This window comes from Phodopus roborovskii, unplaced genomic scaffold (assembly GCF_943737965.1).
Source record: "Phodopus roborovskii unplaced genomic scaffold, PHOROB, whole genome shotgun sequence".
Classification (NCBI taxonomy): domain Eukaryota; kingdom Metazoa; phylum Chordata; class Mammalia; order Rodentia; family Cricetidae; genus Phodopus; species Phodopus roborovskii.
The window spans coordinates 2,173,205-2,194,907 of NW_026126469.1; the positions used below are offsets into that span (position 1 = coordinate 2,173,205).

Here is a 21,703-nt window from a genome sequence, read left to right on the forward strand (position 1 = left end):
CTCCAGGATCTTGGCCTCTTTGAGTCCCTGTCCAGACTTCCTTCTGTGATGAACATCAATGTGGAAATGTAAGCCAAATAAACCATGTACTTGCTTCTTTGTCATGGTGTTTCCTTGCAGCAATAGGAACCTTAACTAAGACAATAGCAGACTGGCATTTTCTGGAGTTGAAGCCATGCATGATAAGGGCAAAATTGCATGCAAATGGTCAGGTGGAGTGACTCAATAGTGGGTGTAATGACCTACTTTGACCTTCCTCTCATGACACACTCTTACAAACAGACACTGCTGATCTCATAAAGATGACAGCTGTTTTGCTAGGGCACTGCTGTAGAACACCTAGATTTGTGTCCTGTTTTTACTCTTGGGGGTTTTGAACAATAGGAACTGGATGCTGGAATCACCAATTTAGCAACTCAAGTATCACCCCCATGAGACACTAGAGGCAGGGCCTACAGGTACATCATGGCCACAGTTCCTGAGGAAATGTTCTGGAATCCTGCAAGCAAACACTTGGATGTTCCACCTTAGGAAGCCAGTGCCAGATCAGATGCACATAAATCCTGTAATGTCTCTTCCTGGAGCCAAACTCATTCCCTACAGCCAGTACTGCCTCTTCAGTCACCAGCAGCTTCCTGTCACTATGATCCACACTTGTGACAGAGCCCATTCAACATGGAAATTAATGTCTACAGCATCGAGGGCCAGGACTACAAATCCATCTCAAAGATTAATCCTGAGGTCTGGAACCTGGTGACTGGCTAAAGGTCCAGCAAGGATACATGATGAGAGGCACAGAGGACCAGAAGAAGATACAGGGAAGCTGTGTCCAGCACAGGGAAGAAAGGAGATATGCTGAGTACTGAATAGATGCTTCAAACTCTCCCCATCCCAGTAATGGTCAACGTTTTCTATGAATAGAGACTATTTATCCCATGTATCTTGTTTATTGAAACTAATTTTTATACCGTATTATCTGATCCGGGTTGCCCTCCCTGTATCCTCCCTGATCCTCTCCACTTCCCCACATATTATTGAATCCAAAGCTTTCTTTCTCTCTCACTAGGAAAAAAACAGGCACACTGAAAAAAACAAAAACAAATTGAAATAAAACAGAGAAAAAACAAAGATAAAGTACAAAAAACGTACACAAGCAGAAGTGCACACACAAAACCCATTAAAATACGTAAATGGAAATTGCAACATAAAAGCAAAAGACGAGAAAGATTTTTAAAAAGCCCAAACAGAGCATTATGAGACAAAACATCTCATTGAGTGTCACTGTACAAATCTTAAAAGCCATCCCTGCCTTTCCCTCCTCCCCGCCCCCAAATCCCTTCCCTTTTCCTTGACTGGTTCCTCAGATTCACTCTCCCCAGCCGTGGCCAATCAGGAATTTTCCACTGTCATCACACAGGCCAAGTTGACTTGCTGATTTCATCTCTGGTCATTATGCCGGTCCACCTAGCTTCAAAAACAGATGCCATCATACAGCCACACTAACTAAAAACGCCTTATCGAGATGTGCGTCATCAAGCCACGCCCTCTGGCTAGTGGGAAAACCGCCTCCACCAAAAAGGTAAGGAGCATGCGCACAGCAAAAGACAACTGAGCATAGGGATAGCAGCGGTTAGGTACAAAGACGCATGCGCAGTGATGGCGTCAGAGCCTTTTACATACAAATTTATGTATTCCGGGGAGAAGGAGTGGGTGTGCGGCATAAAAGCAAAAGCTGTTTAGGGACTCTTAGCAGAAGAGATAATTGCATGTAATCATTAATACCTTTCATCCAAGAGGCTTTTTACCAAATACCTACTATATGACAGGCATGGTTCTAAGTGTTGCTACCTAAGAGTGGTCTGTCAGGGGTCTGATCGCCATTCACCCCACAGCTTTCCATCACTATCCCCCTGCCTAACTCACTGCCCTGTGCACAGTACAAACAAGCAATCAGCTAAGTAAAGGTTCCTCCCGAACCCGCCCTCAATGCTGGAGCTGCCTGGCTGGGACCTGTGGTAGGAGGCGCTGTGGAGTCTCCTGGCCGCCGGCGCCCAACGCTCACTTTTTTTCAGGCTAGGCTGATGGCGGCAGCCGGTAGTGGTGCTGGATTCGGGACATCCACAGGGCTAGAGGCGACGACGCTGCAGAAGCTAGCGCTTCGGCGGAAGAAAGTGCTGGGAACCGAGGAGATGGAGCTGTACGAGCTTGCACTGGCTGCTGGCGCCGCCATCGACCCTGATGTGTTCAAGTGAGAAGGGAGGGTCGGGGCTTCGAGCTCATTCTTGCAGAAAAGCCTGCTTCAGAACCGCTCCTGCTGACATCCATTACTCAGAAAAATCCCGCGTCTCTGTACGGGTTTTCAGGGCGGTGGCTCAGCCGGTCCGACTCATGGAGCAGGTCATCCTTGAGGCTTGCGGGTTTCACTGAGCACCGCATTTGCTTTCTCAGGATCCTGGTGGACTTGCTGAATCTGAACGTGGCTCCCCTGGCCGTCTTCCAGATACTGAAGTCCATGTGTGCTGGGCAGCGGCTGGCAAACGATCCCCAGGACTCGGTATCCATATCTCTGTCCACATCCGAGACTCGAGGTTAGTGGGCCGGGTACTTCCGGTAGAGTGTGGCAGGGGGAGGGGGAGGGGCGGAGAACCACAGGTGTCTTGCCTCAGAATGACTCTGCGTGTCTGTGGGTCTGCTCCCAGGGTCTGCAGACCAATTCAACTTCCAGGGACCTTAGTTGGCTCCACCTTTGGAACTGTACTGATGGATTAAGGACTGAGTTAAGTAGGCCAGAGTCTTCTGGCTGACATCTTACCACCTCTTCATCATGCCTTCATAACACAGGTACTGGTCTCCATCTACCTGACAATCACAGCCTCAGGAAATACACAAAGAACAGGGCAGACACCTCCTTACCTACCCTTTCCAGGCCCAGGTCTAGCTCCCCTTCATCTCCTGCCAGGCCTGCACACCTCCCATGGGGATTATTTGGGTTACAGGACTGGAGCCATCTGACTGCCTTGGGACATACAGTAGAAGTCAAATAGAAAGGTTATCCCAGGGCTCACATGTGAAGGACTCCCCTGCTCTTGTGGTCATGTTTGGGATGGTGTATATGCAGATGGTGGTAGCCAGGGTGTGTGATAAAAGGATCACAGGTCCTTGCACTTACCCATCCTATCTGTTGCATCTGCTCTTTGGCTGTTGGAACTCTGAAATACAGCTGGTCCTCCCAGGCAAGTGGATGGAGATGTAATATGTGTTGCAACAGTTGCACCTGATTGGTCTAATAAAAGGCTTAATGGACGATAGCTAGGCAGAGAAAGGATAGGCAGGGCTGGCGGGGAGAGAGAATAAATAGGAAGAGAAATATAAGCTTGAGAAAAAAGAATGAGGAGGAATGAGAAAAGGAGATGAGGGACATACCTGGGGCCAGAAGCCAGGCAGCCATCAGCCAACCAGACATAGAAGAAGCAAGAAAGTAAGATCAGGTAAAAAGCCTCAAGACCAAACATAGATGAAGAGAAAAAGGTTAAGTTATAAGAAAAGAGCTAAGCTAAGGCCAAGCATTCAATACTAATAAGTCTCTATGTCATGATTTGGAAGCTGGTTGGTGGTCCAAAAGAAAAAGCCTGGTACAAATTATGCCACTGAGTTACATCCCCAGACCTGTCAGATACCTCTTTCACAAACACTGGGAGTACAGGTATCTGACACACATGAATGTACACACACAACATGAAAGCAGTGTCCTTCCCTATTTCTTCTAATTAGCTTTGGTTTGAAGTCTGTTTTGTCAGATACTGAAAATAGCTACACTTGCTTGCTTCTTGGGTTCAAATGCTTGGAGCACCTTTCCTATCCTGTCACTCTAAGGTGGCTTCTTTCCTCATAGTAAGGTGTGTTTTGTTTTTGTGGGTGCAGCACAAAGCAGATCCTGTTTTCTAATCCAGTCTGTTAGTCTGTATTTTTTATTGAGAAAATTAAGACCATTAATATTGAGTTATTGGTGAAAAGTGTTTATTCCCATTGTTTTGTTGTTATATTGTGGGTTTTTTTTTTCCTTTCTTTTCTTTTTCTTTTTTTTTCCTTTTAGCTATTCTGGGATTATTCCTTCTGTCCTCTTGGGTGTAGCTAACCTTCTCCTTAGGCTGGCATGTTTTTTTTCTGGTGCCTTTTGTACAGCTTGATTGAAATTATTTAAGTTTGTTTTTAATGTGAAATGTTTCCTTTCCCGGTCAATTGTGATAGATACTTTTGCTGTGTATAGTTGTCTGCAGTCCATAGAGTTTCTAGAACATCTTTCCAGGCCTTTCTGGTTTCAGAGTCTCCATTAAAAAGTCAGGTGTTAATATAAAGGGCCTGCCTTTATGTGATTGTGTCCTTTTTGTCTTGTAGCTTTTAGTGCACTTTCTTTGTTTTGAACTTTTAATGTTATAATGTGTCGTGGGGAATCTCTTTTCTTTTCCATGCATTTGGTGTTTTCTAGGTTTCTTGTTCCTCAATGGGCACCTCCTTTTTTAGATTGGGGCAATTTTCTTTCATGGTTTTGTTCAAAATATATTTTGTGTGCCAGGCACACGCCTTTAATCCTATCACTCAGGAGGCAGAGGCAGGTGGATCTCTGTGAGTTCAAGGCCAGCCTGGTCTACAGAGTGAACTCAAGGACAGCTAGGGCTGTTAATAGAGAAACCCTATCTTGAAAAAAGCCAAAACCATATATATATGTATATTCCCCCCTGTGATTTTGAACTGAATTTCTTCTTCCTATTATTTGCAGATTTGGTCTTTTAATATTTTTTATATGTTCTGAGCTTGTGTTTTGATTTAACATTTTCTTTGACTGAGTTATCCACTGTCTTCTGCCTTGTCTTCAAGACATGAAATTCTCTTTTACACGTTTTTTAATGTGTTGGTGAGGCTTACCTCTGAGGTTTTTGCTTGTCATCCTGAGTTTTTTGTTTCCAGTTTATTTCAGTTTGGATTTTCTTTAGTGATTTTGTTTCTTTGTTAAATTCTTCTTTCATATTATGAATTGTTTTCATTACTTCATTCAACCGTGTTTTCACATTTGTTTTTTGGCTTTTGAGACAGGGTCTCTCTATGTAGCCCTTGTTGTCCTGGAGTCACCTTGTAGAACAGGTTGGCTTGGAACTCACAGAGATCTGACTGACTGCCTCCCGAGTGCTGGGATTAAAGGTATGAACCATCCCTGCCCTGCTTTTCATGGTCTTTATTGAGGCCTTTATTCCTACCCTCTTTAGGGCCTTTGAATACATTCACAGTTGCTGTATTTAAATTTCTGTCTTATGGTGAGCTGTTTTTCTCAGGGCCTAACACAATTGGGTTGTTGGTTTCTGGAGGAGACATATTGTCTTAGTCATTCATGTTTGTGTTTTTGTAGGACATAAGCATCTGGAATAACAATGTTTGATGTGTTTCTTGGTGTATATATCTGGTCTTTTCTTTATTGGGTGAATTCCATTTTCTTTTTACATGTCCATCCCAGTTCCCTCTCCCTCCCTCCCTCCCTTCCTCCTTCTTATCCTCTTTCCCCCTTCACATGCACCCTGACCACCCTCCCCTCCCATCCCCTCACCCCAATTCCACATGTAGAGCAATGCCATCCACTTGGGGTCATGTAAATCTGTCAAGTCATTTGAAGTAGGGACTTGGACTTCTCCTGTCTCTAGGTTAAGGGAGTATCCCTCCATGGTGGGTGTGCCGGCAAGGTTCTTTTGTGCACTAGGAATACATCCTGGTTCCACTGTCTGAGGTCCCTTAGACTGCTCAGTCCTTCTAGCTGAGACCCATATTCAGGGGGTCTGAGTTAGTCCCCTGCTGGATTCCCAGCTATCAGTCTGGGGGCCCGTTAGCTCCTACTTGTTCAGGTCAGCTGTTTCTATGTGTTTCTGCAGCCTGGTCTTGTCTTCTCCATCTGCATCTGGATTCTAGTCTGACTCAGTGTTTAGTTATGGGTGTTTGCTTCTGTTTCCAAAAAGTACTAGATGAGGGCTACATGATGGTGGATAAGTTAGTTGTTGATCTCACTATCAGGGAAGGGCATTTATGGTAGCTTTTCCACAGTTGCTCAAATTGTTAGTTGGCTGCAGTCTTGTGGGTCTCTAGACCTTTCTCTAGGTTCAGTTTTCTCTTCAACCCAATAATGGCACCCTCTATTATGTTCCTTCTCTCTCTCTTTCCCCCTCTCTGTCTCCTGTCTTCTATTCCTACACTAGCTCAATCTCCTTGGTTGCATGTGCTTTCCTCTCCTCCCCTTCTCTTTCTCCTGCTTCTCTCTCCATTCACTGCCCCCCACCCACTTCCCATGTACTCTGGAGGGACTTGTCCCTTCCCCCTTCTGTGAGGGACTTTATATGAATCTCTTAAAATATACCTTGTATCCTAGTTCCTCTGGTGGTGTGAATTATAGGCTGGTGATCCTTTGCTCTAGGTCTAAAATCCATATATGAGAGAGTACATACCATGTTCCTCTTTTTGTGACTGGAGTTACCTCATTCAGGATGGTTTCTTCTAGTGGCATCCAATTTCCTACGAATTTCAAGATTCCATTTTTTTTTCTGCAGAGTAGTATTCCATTGTGTAGACGTGCCACATCTTTATCCATTCTTCAGTTGAGAGGCATCTAGGTTGCTTCCAGGTTCTTGCTGTTACAAATAATGCTGCTAAGAACATAGTTGAGCACATGTCTTTGTTGCATGGATGTGGGTCATTTGGGTATATGCCTAAGAGTGGGATTGCCAGGTCTTGTAGTAAACTAATTCCCATTTTCCTGAGGAACCACCATACTGATCTCCAAAATGGCTGTACAAGTTTGCACTCCTACCAGCAGTGGAGGAGTGTTACCCATTCTCCACATCCTCTCCAGCTTAAGTTGTCATTGGTGTTTCTAATTTTAGCCATTCTGGTAGAGGTAAGATGATATCTCAAAGTTGTTTTGATTTGCATTTCCCTGATAGCTAAGGATGTGGAGCACTTTCTTAAATGTCTTTCAGCCTTTTTGATTTCTTCTATTGAGAATTCTTTCTTCAGTTCTGTACCCCATTTTTTTTAATAGGATTATTTGGTGTTTTGTTGGCTAGTTTCTTGAGTTCTTTGTATATTTTGGAGATCAGCCCTCTGTCAGATGTGGGGTTGGTGAAAATCTTTTCCCAGTCTGTGGGCTGCCATTTGGTCTAGTCAATTGTGTCCTTTGCCTTACAGAAGCTTCTAAGTTTGAGGAGGTCCCATTTATTAATTGTTTCTCTCAGTGTCTGTGCTACTGGGATTATGTTCAAGAAGCAGTCTCCTGTAGCAATTTGTTCAAGGGTACCTCCTACTTTCTCTTCTAAGAGTTTCAGTGTGGCTGCATTTATGTTGAGGTCTTTGATCCATTTGTACTTAAATTTTGTGCATGGCGACAGACATGGGTCTATCTGCAGTCTTCTACACACCATCACCCAATTGTGCCAGCCACCATTTGTTGAAGATGCTGTCCTCGCCCCATTGTATTCTTTTAGCTGTTTTGTCGAAAATCAGGTGTTCATAGGTGTATGGGTTAATATCAGGATTTTCTATTTGATTCCATTGGTCTACCTGTCTATTTTTGTGCCAATACCAGGCTGTTTACAGAACTATAGCTCTGTAGTAGAGCTTTAAAGTCAGGGATGGTGATACCTCCTGAAGTTCTTTATTGTACAAGGTTGTTTTGGCTATCCTGGGTCTTTTGTTTTTCCATATAAAGTTGATTATTATCCTTTCAAGGTCGGTGAAGAATTGTGCTGGGATTTTAATGGGGATTTAATGTAGATTGTTTTTTGGCAAGGTTGCCATTTTTACTATATTTATCCTACCTATCCAAGAGCATGGGAGATCTTTCCATTATATGGTATCTTCTTTAATTTCTTTCTTTAAAGACACAAAGTTCTTATTATATAGGTCTTTCACTTGTGTGGTAAGCATTACCCCAAGATACTTTATGTTGTTTGTGGCTATTGTAAAGGGTGATGTTTCTCTGATTTCTTTCTCAACCTCTTTGTCATCTGAAAAAAGTAGGGCTACTGATTTTTTTTGAGTTTATCTTGTATCCTGCTAGTTTGCTGAAGGTGTTTATCAGCTGTAGGAGTTCCCTGGTAGAGTTTATTGGGTCACTTATGTAAACTATCATATCATCTGCAAATAGAGACAGTTTGACTTCTTCCTTTCCAATTTGGATCCCCTTGATCTCCTTTTGTTGTTTTATAGCATTAGCTAGAACTTCTAGTACAATATTGAAGAGATATGGAGAGAGAGGACAGCCTTGTCTTGTTCCTGATTTTAGAGGAATTGGCTTAAGTTTCTCTCCATTCAGTTTGATATTGGCAGTTGGTTTGCTGTATATTGCTCTTATTATGTTTAGGTATGTTCCTTTTATCCCTGACCTTTCCAAGACCTTTATCATGAAAGGGTGTTGAATTTTGTCGAAGGCTTTTTCCGCATCTAGGGAGATAATCATATGGTTTTTCTTTTTCTGTTGGTTTATATGGTAGATCACGTTGATAGATTTTCGTATGTTAAACCATCCCTGCATTCCAGGTATGAAGCCTACTTGGTCATGGTGGATGATTTCTCTGATGTAGTCTTGAATTTGGTTTGCCAGTATTTTATTGAGTATTTTTGCATCGATGTTCATCAGGGATATTGGTCTGTAGTTTTCTTTCTTAGTTGTGTCTTTGTGAGGTGTGGATACCAGAGTTATTGTGGCCTCATTAAAAGAGTTTGGCAATGACCCTTCTGTTTCTATCTTGTGGAACAGTTTGAGGAGTAGTGGTTTTAGTTCTTCCTTTTATGTCTGGTAGAATTCTGTGCTGAATCCATCTGGCCCTGGACTTTCGATGACTTCTTCTATTTCATTGCGGGTTATAGGTCTATTTAAGTTGTTTGTCTGTTCTTGATTTAATTTTGGTAAGTGATAGTTATCCAGAAATTTGTCCATTTCCTTTGAATTTTCAATTTTTGTGGAATACGGATTTTCAAAGTATGACCTGAAAATTGTGTGGATTTCCTCTGTGTCTGTTGTTATGTTCCCCTTTTTGTTCCTGATTTTGTTAATTTGCATGTTCTCTCTGTGCTTTTTCGTTAACTTGGATAAAGGTTTGTCTATCTTGTTGATTTTCTCAAAAAACAAACTGTTGTTGTTGAATTCCAGTTTCAATGCATGGTGGTCTGATAAGGTACAGGGGACTATTCCTATTCTCTTGTATCTGTTGAGGTTTGTTATGCCTCCTAGTATGTGATCCGTTTTAGGGAAGGTTCCATGTGGAGCAGAGAAGAAGGTATATTCTTTTGTGTTTGGATGGAATGTTCTATAGATGTCCGTTAAACCCAGTTGAGACATAACTTCTGTTAGTTCTTTTGTTTCTTTGTTAAGTTTCTAATTGGTGGTCCTGTCTAGTGGTGAGAGTGGTGTGTAGAAGTCTCTCACTATAAGTTTTAGTAGCGTCTCTTTTACGAATGTGGGTGCCTTTGTATTTGGGGCATAGATGTTCAGAACTGAGACTTTGTTTGGATGGATTTCTCCTGTGATGAATACAAAATGACCGTCTTCATCTCCTTTGATTAATTTTGGTTTGAAGTCGAACTTGTTAGATGTTAGAATAGCCACACTTGCTTGCTTCTTGGGTCCATTTGATTGGAAGATCTTTTCTCAACCTTTTTCCCTGAGGTAATATGTATCTTTGACGCTTAGATATGTTTCTTGTATTCAGCAGAAGGATGGAATCTGTCTTCGTATCCATTCTGTTAGCCTGTGTATTTTTATAGGTGAGTTAAGACCATTAATGTTGAGGGTGAGTAAGGACAATTGATTGTTAATGCTTGTTTCTTTTAGATTTGTCATTGGCAGTGGTATTGTGGATATATTTGTCCTGCTTTACCCTTGGTTTCTGGTGTAGTGTGATTTTGTTGCCTATGACTTTGTGGGCATAGTTAACTTCCTTGGGTTGGAGTTTTCCTTCCAATACTTTCTGTATGGCTGGATTTGTAGATACGTATTGGGAAAATCTGTTTTTGTCATTAAATATCTTGTTTTCTCCATCTATAGTGATTGAGAGTTTTGCTGGGTATAGTAGCCTGGGCTGGCATCCATGTTCTCTTAATACTTGTAGAACATCTATTCAGGACCTTCTGCCCTTGAGGGTTTCCATGGAGAATTCAGGTGTAATTCTGATAGGTTTGCCTTTATATGTTACCTGGCCTTTTTCCTTCGCTGCTTTTAATATTCTTTCTTTATTCTGTATGTTAGGTGTTTTGATTATTATATGTCAAGGGTTTTTTTTTTTTCTTTGGTCCAGCCTATTTGGTGTTCGGTATGCTTCTTGAACTTTCATGGGCATGTCCTTCTTCAGATTGGGAAAGTTTTCCTCAATGAGTTTGTTGAATATGTTTTCGACACCTTTGAGCTGGGCCTCTTCGCCTTCCTCTATGCCTATTATTCTTAGGTTTGGCCTATTCATGGTGTCCCACATTTCCTGGATCTTTTGTTTTTAAGGATTTATTGGATTTATGATTTTCTTTGGTTGGTGAATCTATTTCCTCTAGTTATCTTCCTTGCTTGAGATTCTCTCTTCCATCTCTTGAATTCTGTTGGTTATGCTTGCGTCTGTAGTCCCTGATCATTTGCCTAGTTTTTCTATTTCCAGCATTCCTTTGGTTTGTGTTGACTTTATTTTCTCTATTTCAGTTTTCAAGTCTTGAACCATTTCCTTCACCTGCTTAATTATTTTTTTTTTCTTGGCTTTCTGTACTTTCTTTAAATAATTTGTTCATTTCTTCCATTTTTTTGTTTGTTTTTTCTTCCATTTCTTTAAGGGATTTTCTCACATCTTCTTTGAGGGCCTCTATCATTTTTATGACAATAATTTTTAAGTCGTTCTCTTCTGCTTCATATGCTTTGTTGTGTTCAGGTCTAGTTGGTTTAGATTCCCTAGATTCTGGTGGTGTCATGCTTGTCTTTCTGTTGTTAGGTGTTTTCTTGTGTTGCCATCTTCCCATAGCTTTTTCCAGTACGTGTTGGTGGGTCTCTCCCTCTCTCTATGGTACTTCCCTGGTGGGCTTAGGTGGGTCAGAGGTTCGATGTCTGTAGTTCTGGGTGGTCCAAGCTCTCTAGGAGGTCTCTCCATAGGCGATGGGGGTCAGAGATCAGGCTACAGCAGAAGATCCTGAAGGCCAGGACTGTGGATATTCCTTGTGCCTATAGGCAGATCTAGCCTGGGCCTGGTACTCTCCAGTTGAGGCCTCTTTAGCAGAGGCCCTGCGATTGGGGTCAAGGATCCTGCTGGCAGGAACTCAGAGTGGTCCTGTAGAGATAGGCAGATCTTTGTGAGGGCCCCGGAGCTTCAGTAGAGGACCGGCGGTGGGGGTCGGAAACTAGGCAGGTGTAAATTACGGGTGGTCCCTTGTGGATAGGCAGGTTTACTGTGCTCCGAGCAGGTCCCAGAAGTTCCCTGAAGGTGTCTGGATTGTTGGCTCCACCCTCTGTTCCAGTGCATAGCCAGAGCAGTGGGACAGTAGGCAGGGTAGGGCACAGGGTAGGTGGAGGGCAGGCTCTCGGTGGGGGTGGGTGGGGGTGTATCAGAGCTCTGAGAGCACTCTTGATGGGAACAGGACACAGGGCCAGGGAGATCCAGGGTGACCCCAGGGAACTCCCGGGGAAGGAGTAGGGGAGAGTCCACCCCAATTTGTCCCAGACTCACCTCTAGCCAAAGCCTGGTGATGGGGGACAAAGGCTGGGTTGATACTAAGGATGTTTCTATACCAATAGGTGGATTTATCTGGGACCTGGCACTCTGTACCTGAGGCCTTTTTAGCAGAAGCCCTGCTTTGGGGGGTCAAGGATCCTGTAGGCCAAGTTCCATTCTTTAGTTGTAGTTGCTCAATCTGGGTCCTAGCCACATGTTGCCTTTGTGGGGTCTTGAGTTGCAGCCATGTGTGATGACTGTTGTTCCCTGGTAGAGAGTGGTTCCTCATCTTAGCCAAGTTTGTTGGTTAAGGGGACCCTGGTAGAAAGCTGTTTTGCAAGTCAACTGGGAGTCACAAAAGAATGGAGATGGGTTGGAAGGAAAGGCTAAGAGGGTGGTGAGGAGGAATGAGGGGGATCCTCTGTTCACCAAGAGGTGGAGTCCACAGGAGATGGATCAGGCTGGAAGGAGGAGCTGCTGTGGGCAGGTTACAACAGGATGAAGAGTGAGGCAGGAATGGTGGACAGGAAGGAAGTTGAAGGTGCCCTACCTAAGTCTCAGCCTAGTGTGGCAACTTCGAGTCCCAGGTAGAGAGGTTCTGCAGTGCTGGGGAGTCACAGAGGACTAGAGGAGTTAGAAGAAAAGACCTCCAGGGTTGTTAGGAAGAACTGAGGAGATGAACCAGGAGGACCGTTTGTCATTTAAGAAAAGAGTGACCTTGAATTCTTTATATATCGGAGGATGATCTTAAACTTGTGACGTCTTGCCTCTGTGTTTGTCCTTTTTTGGTAAGATTACAGTCCTGTGTGGTTTATGCATGTACATGCTAGGTATACAACTAGTGAACTTTTCCTCTATCTCCCCACCCGCCTTTTAAAATGTTTCTATCATGAGATGGTCTCACTAAATTACCCAGATTAGCCTTGAACTCAGCTTGACCTTGTGATCTTTCCCTTAGTCCCCTTTATCCCAGAAGTTGCTAAGATTGTATTCCTCTGCTCTCAGACCTGGCCTAGGTGAAAGCCCTCCTCCTACCTAAGCCTCTGGAAGAAATGAGATTATAGGTATGTGCCACTGTACCCAACATTTTATAAAAACATTTTAAGTCCAAAATCTTTTGAATCTATAGATGAAAAACCCATAGTTATAGAGGATATAGAGAGTTATTATACTGGATAATTTGAGCTAATTAAGATTATATCAGATTAATTTCTCATTTCCTTTCTTCTCTTCTCCCCTCCCCAATTCTTTCTTTTCTGGACAGGGGACTCATATAGCCCAGGCTGACCTAAAACTCAAAATGTATCTCAGATTTGCCTTCAATTCATAATTCTCCTGCCTCCACCTCCCAAATGCTGGGATTACAGGTGCATGCCACAAGTATGACCATACCTGTCATATTTTCTGTCTAATGTAGCTTTTGGAAGAGTGAATTGGGCTTGGGGAGATCATTCAGCAGTTAGGAATATGTACTCTTCTTGCAGAGAACGCAAGTTCGCTTCCAGTCAAGCAGTGTAATCTACCTGAACATAGTCATACATACATGCTAAGGAAACACACATGCATGCATAGAGAAGAGTCAACAGCACCCTCGAAAGAACACTTTCTAAGAAGTGTAGGCTGAGTTAAGAGTACATGTCCATCTTTGTCCCTTAGTTAGTGGATGCCCTAAAAGCATTAATGAGGCCCAGAGGGTAGCAGTAGCAGCTGGTGACAGCACAGACCTGGGGTTACTGTGGGTGCCCACACTCTGTGGCTACCAGACCCTGCCCACTATCCTTGAGAAAAGCTGTTCCGTTTAGGGGAACTGAATTGGCTCCCACCTGGACAGCATGAATGTGTGGGATGGGGTGCCAGTGTGGTGCAGCCTTGAGTGTTTTTGCCTTGCTTGCAACACTTCTAGATCAGAGCCTGTGCGGTTTTTCCCTCTGAGCAGTTTTGATCTCCCATTGTACCCCTAATATTAACAACATCTGCATGACCATCTTGCTGTGATGTCATACTTCCCCTCAAAAAAGGAGCAAGTCCTCTTTGGAGAAGCAATAGGAAGGAATAGGAGCAGTAGTGTGCTTTATTGTTCTTTCAGGACTCCAAAGGCAACTCTAATGGAAATGACAACCACCTTGGTCCAATGTCTGGCTCCAGGGACTCTACATCAGGATTGCCTTTGGAAGTTTTCCACTATCAGTGGTTACAACGTACTGAAGAGTTGCCCCTGGCTTTCGGGGGTTTGGGGAGAACTGATTTCTGGAGAGAATGAGCCAGGACATTTTGCCAATTTGGTGCTGCTTTAGGACCTTGCCCTCTTCTTTCCACACTTCCCTGTTGTTAATATCCCTGCCACGGCAAAACTGTTCCTTCCACTGTGAGGTGCTGTTTGGCACAATGTTATTGCATTGCTTGCTCTGGGTTCACTTGTCTATATGTGAATGCAGTGTGCCTACTAAATGAAAGCAAGTGATTTCTGAAGGTTCCAAGACAGTGTAGATCTGGTTTTTAGTCTTTTGTCTTGTGGGCCTGGAAATGGAACTTAAGGTCTCCAGTGTGCTAGGCTCTACCACCAGGCTTTGTCCCTGCTTTGTCTTTTTTTTTTTTTTTTTTTTTTTTTTTTTTTTTTTTGAGATGGGTTTTCTCTGTATAATAGTTTTGGTTGTGTCTTGGAACTCACTTTGTACACCAGGCTGGCCTTGAACTCACTGAGATCCTCCTAACTCTACTTCCCAAGTTTTGGGATTAATGGCACGTGCCACCACTACCTAGCTTCCCTGATGTTTTCTAAGGCTTGTAGTTATGTCTAGTTTATCAACATGTTGTCATATTTAAAGATAATCATTCTTTGTTCTTCTCTGCTTTTCGCTACATTTTGGTTTCCAGAGGGGTCTGTTTAGTGTTGGAGTATTCCTGAGATCTGTGTTTCAGGCTGAAGAAAAGCTGGTTTCAGAGTCAGACACACCCTTTCACTTGTTGGGGTGCACAGTGTTCCTGTCTCTGTCAGGAAAGCCATTCAGGAAGCACCCAGGCTATACATCTCACATATTCACTTGGTCCTGATTGCTGAGAGACAGTGGCCTCTGAGGTGATACTAGCTGAGGGAGTGCTGCAAGGTGCTGTGGCATATCTATGCAGAGAGACATTATGTATGCTGACTGGCCAGTCTGGAATACATAATGGCAGCCATGTGTCTAATGCCTTGTGCTGTTGATGAATGGTTGGTATACTCAGTGTTCCCAATATCACCCCAACACCTGGTAGAGTTTAACCCCCTCCTAAGCCCCAGGGAACCCATTGCTGCATTTCTGTTGAATCAAACAAACACTTGGAAAATATCAAAGAAAGACAGGAGGAGCTGTCAGTGTTTCAAGCATGGCAGGACAATTACCATTCCCCCGCTGACTAGCAGCCAATCCAGGTGACAAATGAAGAAATGGAAATGACCTCATGGATCTTAAAATACACCCATCTTCTCTTCAAGAACATAATTTGCCATTGTTGTCTGTGTCACTGAACCAAGGAAAAACTAGTGTTTCAGGACTGAACCTAATGCTACAGTTGCCCCAAAAGTGGCAGAAGGGAAATTTCTATGAGAGGGTGCCCCAAAGCAGGCTGTGGTGAGGCCAGTTGGGATGTTAAGAGAAGAAGCACCAAGGGTGAGGCTAGCTAACCCTGGGCTTAGGGGACTTTGCATATTGTGGAACAGTATGCCTTGAGTCAGGGAGGAAAGAAGACCTATGTATGTCTATAAAGAGGGGTTTAGGGTATGGAGTCAACAGAAGGTTCAAGGAAAGTTGGCTGGTCACAGAAGTCTACTATAGGTGGGGCTAGTTTATGTGGATTTAGCAATAGTGTTTGACCTAAACAAGTTGGTCAATGTTGAGAAATATTCATGGTCCTAGATTATGTTCAAGCTTGTGGAAAGTGGAAAACATGTGCCTCCAAGTCACTGATGCTTGTTTGCTCCCAGCCTCTGTACTTCCAGTCAAACAAGAGAAAACCATGGAAGAATGAAGGCCCCTGGATCTTTGGCAAGTAGGGAACATATCTTAGAGCCTGCAGTACAAATCTTACCACACTTGCAGAGGCTGGGACTTTTCATCCTTATGGGAAGAACTGTGGCCCATGGATAAGCCTACTTCTCAGTATGTCTCATCCCTTAGATCCTCCTAGTCACTGTCAGTCCCTAGAGCCTAGCAGCCTCCTTTTTAAATGAAAGTTCTGGTCCAAGTGCCTGCTCATCTTTCTCACTATGGTTCTTCCTCTCTTTTTTTTTTTAAATACATAAATAAAAGCAAAAATGAACACAAAGTATAAAATCAAAGAACGTGTGAATTGGTGGGCTTCCTCTGAGGGTGATTTCAGGGATCAAGTTCAGCCTCTATGGGAAATCTAGAATGGTCAGTAGGAAGCTAGAGGCTTGAGTGTTACAAGCTGTACCAGAGAAGTGGGAAAACACAGCTTCTCTGAAGCTGTCAGAAACTTGTCTTCAGACTTGGATAGTGTACTGCCTGACTTTGGGGCCTGATTAATTCAGGTGTGATGCTGACTTAAGTATGAATGTACATGGAACTGAATGCCTCCTGCTTTCTGTTTAGGAAAGACCACAGCTCTCTATGACAGACTAGCTTGATTCACCCTTCCTAAACGGTCTCCTAGTGGTCATTAGGAGTGATAGTGAGTGGAACTATTCCCATTTCCACTCCTTGATTCCTGGACCCATGGATCCTTGCATTGTAGCAACTGTACCATATATTGGATGCTGAGTCAAAGCATATACAGCCTTCTGAAGAACCTGTCCCAGCTACTTCTGCCTTATAGGTACTGCAACTGTGTTATACCACCCTTGAGTCAAGCCAGCCTCTTTGGGAGATGGGGTGGGAGGGTTGCCATGGTAAGACCAGTGATTGCATGAATGTGGACCTACTGCCAGACTTCTCTGGTTGGAAAGTGAGTTAATCAGAATCGGTGTCAATTCAGAACCAGTATCCAATAGACTCCAGAAAGTATGATTGTCTTTTCCCACAGTGTATGTTACTCTTATAAAAGGCCTTGGGTCCCTCTGTGGAAAGATAGAAAGACTAACAGTAAACCTCTCAGGTATTTTAGCAAACCCCCTCCTCAGGGGGACCTGGCCTTCCCTTCATCCAAAGAGTTCTTGGTCTGCAAACTGGGGCTGAGACATGGTGTAGCTGCAATCCATTGTAACCTTTCTTTATTTGTTTATTTTCCTGCTTATACAAATCAAACAAAATGCAGTAGGCCTCATACCTGTTTAATTCCTGGAAACACCATGATTGATTAGCCAGTACCAAAGGTGCTTAACCATAAAAATAGCTGTCTGTGCTACCACAAGTCAGGCCATTGTGGATGTGTTGCCCACTATGATACCTACACTCACTGTGCCTCTGTGGGATTGGTGCTATCACCTGCTTCACTTGCACTAGGGCCCAGTTAAAACCAATGCATTCATTCAGCTGAGCAACCCTAAGGTCTGGCACCAGGAAAAGAGCAAGAACAAAGCTCTTTAAATGTGCTGGTGCTCCTCTCATGGTTGTGTTGTAGCACCACTAAAGGGCATGTTTTCTGTGCCTTCCCATCATGAAGAATTTGGCTTTACATGTGTACCCACTCTAACACTGCAGTTTCTCAGAATCTTAAAGTCCCTTTATCAACACTTAGCCAAGGGATACTGGTCTCCTTTTTAGTTGACCTTCTTTTGACAAATGCCAGCCAACTGACCAAACAGACTTCGATGCCTTTCTTAAATTGTGGGAGCTTCTGTGTTAAACCTAGATTCTTCACTCGGTAGGCCCATGTCAAAAACCTCGGCTGGCTCGAGTTTTATGCCTTCCACCATTACCCCATCCTTAAGTCCATCCCTACACATAGTCCCCAGACTTCTGCTAGAAACACTCAACAAACTTAAGCTCTTTAGTAGGATAACACACCTCTTCACTAATTACACTTTCTTGTAGGAAAGAGCCTGCTTAGCTTTAAATCTGGTTCTAAGTACCAAGGCAACTATTGGTGGGCCCTAAGGACATCAGTGTTATGCTACCTGGAATATCCTTCAGGGAAGCTAGTCACTGCTGATTCCTTTAGTCCTCTGAGACAAAGGTAGCAAAGGCTCTCTCTACTGCAGGGTCTGGGTGGGTGAGGATGCTAAGGATGGAGAGGTAAGCCATTCTAATTCTGAGGGTTCTAAGTCCTCAGCCTCAGTAGGATCCATCCACACCTGCATCCCAAGTTTCAGGTTCCCATTCTTTACCAGTCAGTCAGTGCCCTTTAACTGCCAGCACCCTTTGAGGTTGGGACTTGGAATTCCTTTGTAACTCAGACAACTTTACAAGGGTTTCCATCCGATTTTCTTCCACTTGAGCTCTGTGGCTGCTGAAGAGAAGCTCCAGGGCTCACTTAGAAACCAGTAGACTTTGTCAGTTTATCCAGAGATGCTAGAGGCAACCAGCCTTATTTTTCCACAAATTAACAAAAGTTTGTGTAATGTCACTACAACTTAGTGTCCAATTATACTTGTTCCTTGGAGTAAGTGAATCAGAACAATCAGATGCATTTATCTTGATAAGTTGCTTAAAAAGTTCACATCATGGATTTATAGTGTTCTCCATGCCACTGGGAGGGTCTTCAGTAACTGTAGCTATGGGTGAATTGGAAAACCTGATCCATATCTTAAAATGTTATCCTTAAAATTCCATTTCTCTAGATCTACTTCTGGTGCCACAGTCTTTATTAGTCAGGGTTCTTTACAGGAACAAAATTGATTGGATGAAAATATATATATTAAAATACTATATTATTATAAACTATGTTTAAAAGGGATTTATTATAGCGGTTTACAATCCAACAGAAAGTCCAAGAGTCAGTAGTTGTTCAGTTTACAGGATCTCAGCATTTGCAGTCTGGTGCTAGAGTCCCAGAGTTTCCTAAGAGCTCCTGGACTTCAGTCTATGTGGGATTTCCAGAGAAGTAAATTCTAACACCAGCAGAGGAATGCCTTAACAACAGGATGGATGGACCAGCAAAAATGAGAACAAGCAGGCAAAAGGCAAGAGCTCCCTTCCTCCCTGTCCTTTCAGGTGGGCCACCACCAGAAGGTATGGCCTAGATTTGGTGTTGGTCTTCCCATATCAACTAATCCAGTATGATGATCCTGTACCGATCAATGTGCCGGCATTTTAGGTGTCATTTCATTCCAGATGTAGTCAAATTGACAGCCAAGATTACCAGTCACGTAATTGCAGCTGAAACAGGTTAAAACAGCAGAAAGATGAGCACATTTCCCAGAAAACAAGATTGTGAGTGTGCTGTAACCAGAATCTGCCTGGTCCTAATTATTGAGTTCTATGTCTTTTCAGGAAGAAACAGGGGTGGTCCCACCCTTGGCAGTGTGCCTATAGTGGCAGAACGTGGAAGCCGTGAAGGACCCATCCAGAGGATGCCACGCCAGCCCAGTGCCACTAGGCTGCCCAAGGCAGGACCTGGGAAAAGTAACACCCGGAGCAGCACATAGACCAGAATAGAGGCTGCACTTAACTTCCCAGTGGAGAAGGTGATGTCGGCTCTGCACTTCAGCTTTCCTGAGAAGCTGAGCATCTCTCTCTGCCACTTTTGTATTCTATTAAAGCACAGATTTAGACTGAGTTCTGTGTGCAGTTCTGGTTTTTGCTGCAGACAAACTAACCAAGGAGATATAACCATGACTTTTGCTTTTTTGGATCTTTTTGGGGACTAAGAAAATATGTATATTGATTTTTTTTTTAATAAACAAGCCAGCAGGCTTTCCATCCATCACAGTGCTGGTAGGCAGGGGTACCAACCAGTATCACCCAGTGAACCGAGGCCAGTTATGAATGGGCTGTCACTGTCTTGAACAGTAACACCACTTTACCCCCAAATCTTCCCCTTTCACATTTAACCCAGTTTTAGGTATTTTGTGGACATTCCCTACAAAGATCTGTTTTAAATCCTCCATTCTTTTCTTCTTAAGTTGATATAGGTGCTCACTACTATATAACTCATGCTGGTCTATGAGTATCCTCTGGCATCTGCATCCTGAGTTCTGGGACTGAGCTCCGTGTACACTCTATATACCACCATGCCTGACCAGACTCTTATTGCTAAGCTTTTTCCCTTTGATTAGAATGCCTCATCAGTGTAGAAGCAATTAAACATGTGTGCTGCAGAGGCCCAAGCTTCCGCTGTGACTGTGATGTTGCTGAGCTTGAAGGGGCTCGGCCTCCCATGGGATTGTGATGCTGCTGAGCACACACATACATGCACATAGTGTCCTGCACTTTGGCCTGGTCTCCCCAAGGCCATAGGTGAAAAAGGGCTAGTAGTCACCTGCTTGAAAAGGGAAGAAAGTACCCCACATTGATTAAATTAAGTCCAGACATAGTGGTACCCTCCTAAGGCCCCCTTCTGTCCACACTCTGGAGAAAGCATTATTTTCATCACCACCCCACAACCTCCTGTGACTGCTGTGACTACCATGGGACAAGCACGTGATCCACTCTGTGTCGAGGGCAAGCACTGTTAGATTGAGAATCAGGAAATCAGAGGTGTCAGCAGCAGTACAGCGGGTCAAATGGAGCAGGGATTTGCAAGAGTATCTCAAAGGGTAAGATACCACAATTCCAAGTTTGGCAGCCACTTTGTCACAACTAATTCTGTCCTGAAGAAACACCATTTCTACATAATTGGTTGTGGTTGTGTTGAAAATAAACCTTATCTGTGTGAAGTTAGGCAGCTGACTGAAGGCCTGGAGGAAGATAATCCCAAAGAATTGCTAGGTAAAAATGTATTGCAAAGCCAGCCAGGTATGGTGGCATAGACCTCTGATTGTGGTATGTGGGAAGCAGAGGAAGTAGTCACAATTTCTAACCAAGGGCTTTACAGTGAGACCCAGTCTTAAAATGAACAGGCCCGGTGGTGGTAGCACATGCCCTTAATCCCAGCACTTGGGAGGCAGAGGCAGGCTGATCTCTGTGAGTTCAAGGACGGTCTGGTTTACAGAGTGAGTTCCAGGACAGTAGAGCTACACAAGGAAACCCGGTTTCAAAAATGAAAACAAACACAAAAGAATATATAACAAAAAACAGGCACGGAGGAGCACACCTGCAGTACTCAGAAGACAGAAGCAGAATGGACAAGAGTCCAAGGTAGTCTCTGAGTACATAGAGTTCAAGACCAACCTGATTGATATGGGATGCCATCCTTGAAAACCTCAAGTGTGGTAAGAGGACATCGACACTAAGCCTGTAATCCCAGCTCCTCATGTTTGGTGATTCCCATCCATAAAATTACTTTATTGCTACTTGATAACTGTAATCTTACTACTGTTATGAATTGTAATGTAAATATCTGATATATAACCCTGTGAAAGGGTTGTCTGGCTGTTACAGGGGGTGCAACCCATTAATTGAGAACCTCTGACTTAGGTTGATGCAAGAGGATCCTGAGTACTCAAGGCAGTTGCATTACAGAGCCAACACTCTAACTCAAGAAAGAACCATTTCAGTGAAATGAGCAGAAATGATGAGTATTAAACTACACAAGGCAGAGTAGAAAACAAAGCACAGGGCCCACACTTCTAACACACAAAGAAGCAACAGGACTCGGTGATCAACTACTGCAGAAAGCTGAGAAATGACAGAAAAGTTTCTAACGTGCATTAAGTCAGAATCAATTTTGTATAGAATTCCCAGGGTGACACACACACAAAGATGTCATTTTAAGCACAATAAAATTCATTATAGTTTATTTTAAATCAGATACCCTATGTGACATTTAAATACAAGTTGATATCCTCATACTTACAGAATGATATGAAAATGGCCTATTAAATGTTAACATACACACACACACACACACATATATACATATATACACACACACATATATAATATACCAATCAAAAATGGTTGCTGTGAAGCCCAAATTAGCCTTGAATTCACAGTGGTGATACTCCTGAGGAT

At 43.4% G+C, this 21,703-nt stretch overlaps 1 protein-coding gene across 1 annotated transcript; it reads left to right on the forward strand.

The window, feature by feature from the left end:
* The first annotated feature begins 2,069 nt into the window (after positions 1 to 2,069).
* On the forward strand, positions 2,070 to 19,366 carry LOC127226880 (mitotic-spindle organizing protein 2). The gene is made up of 3 exons (XM_051190997.1): positions 2,070 to 2,248; positions 2,449 to 2,588; positions 19,082 to 19,366. The coding sequence occupies exons 1-3, from the start codon at positions 2,082 to 2,084 to the stop codon at positions 19,234 to 19,236; spliced, it is 462 nt and encodes a 153-aa protein (XP_051046954.1). The 5' UTR covers positions 2,070 to 2,081; the 3' UTR covers positions 19,237 to 19,366.
* Positions 19,367 to 21,703: the final 2,337 nt, after the last annotated feature.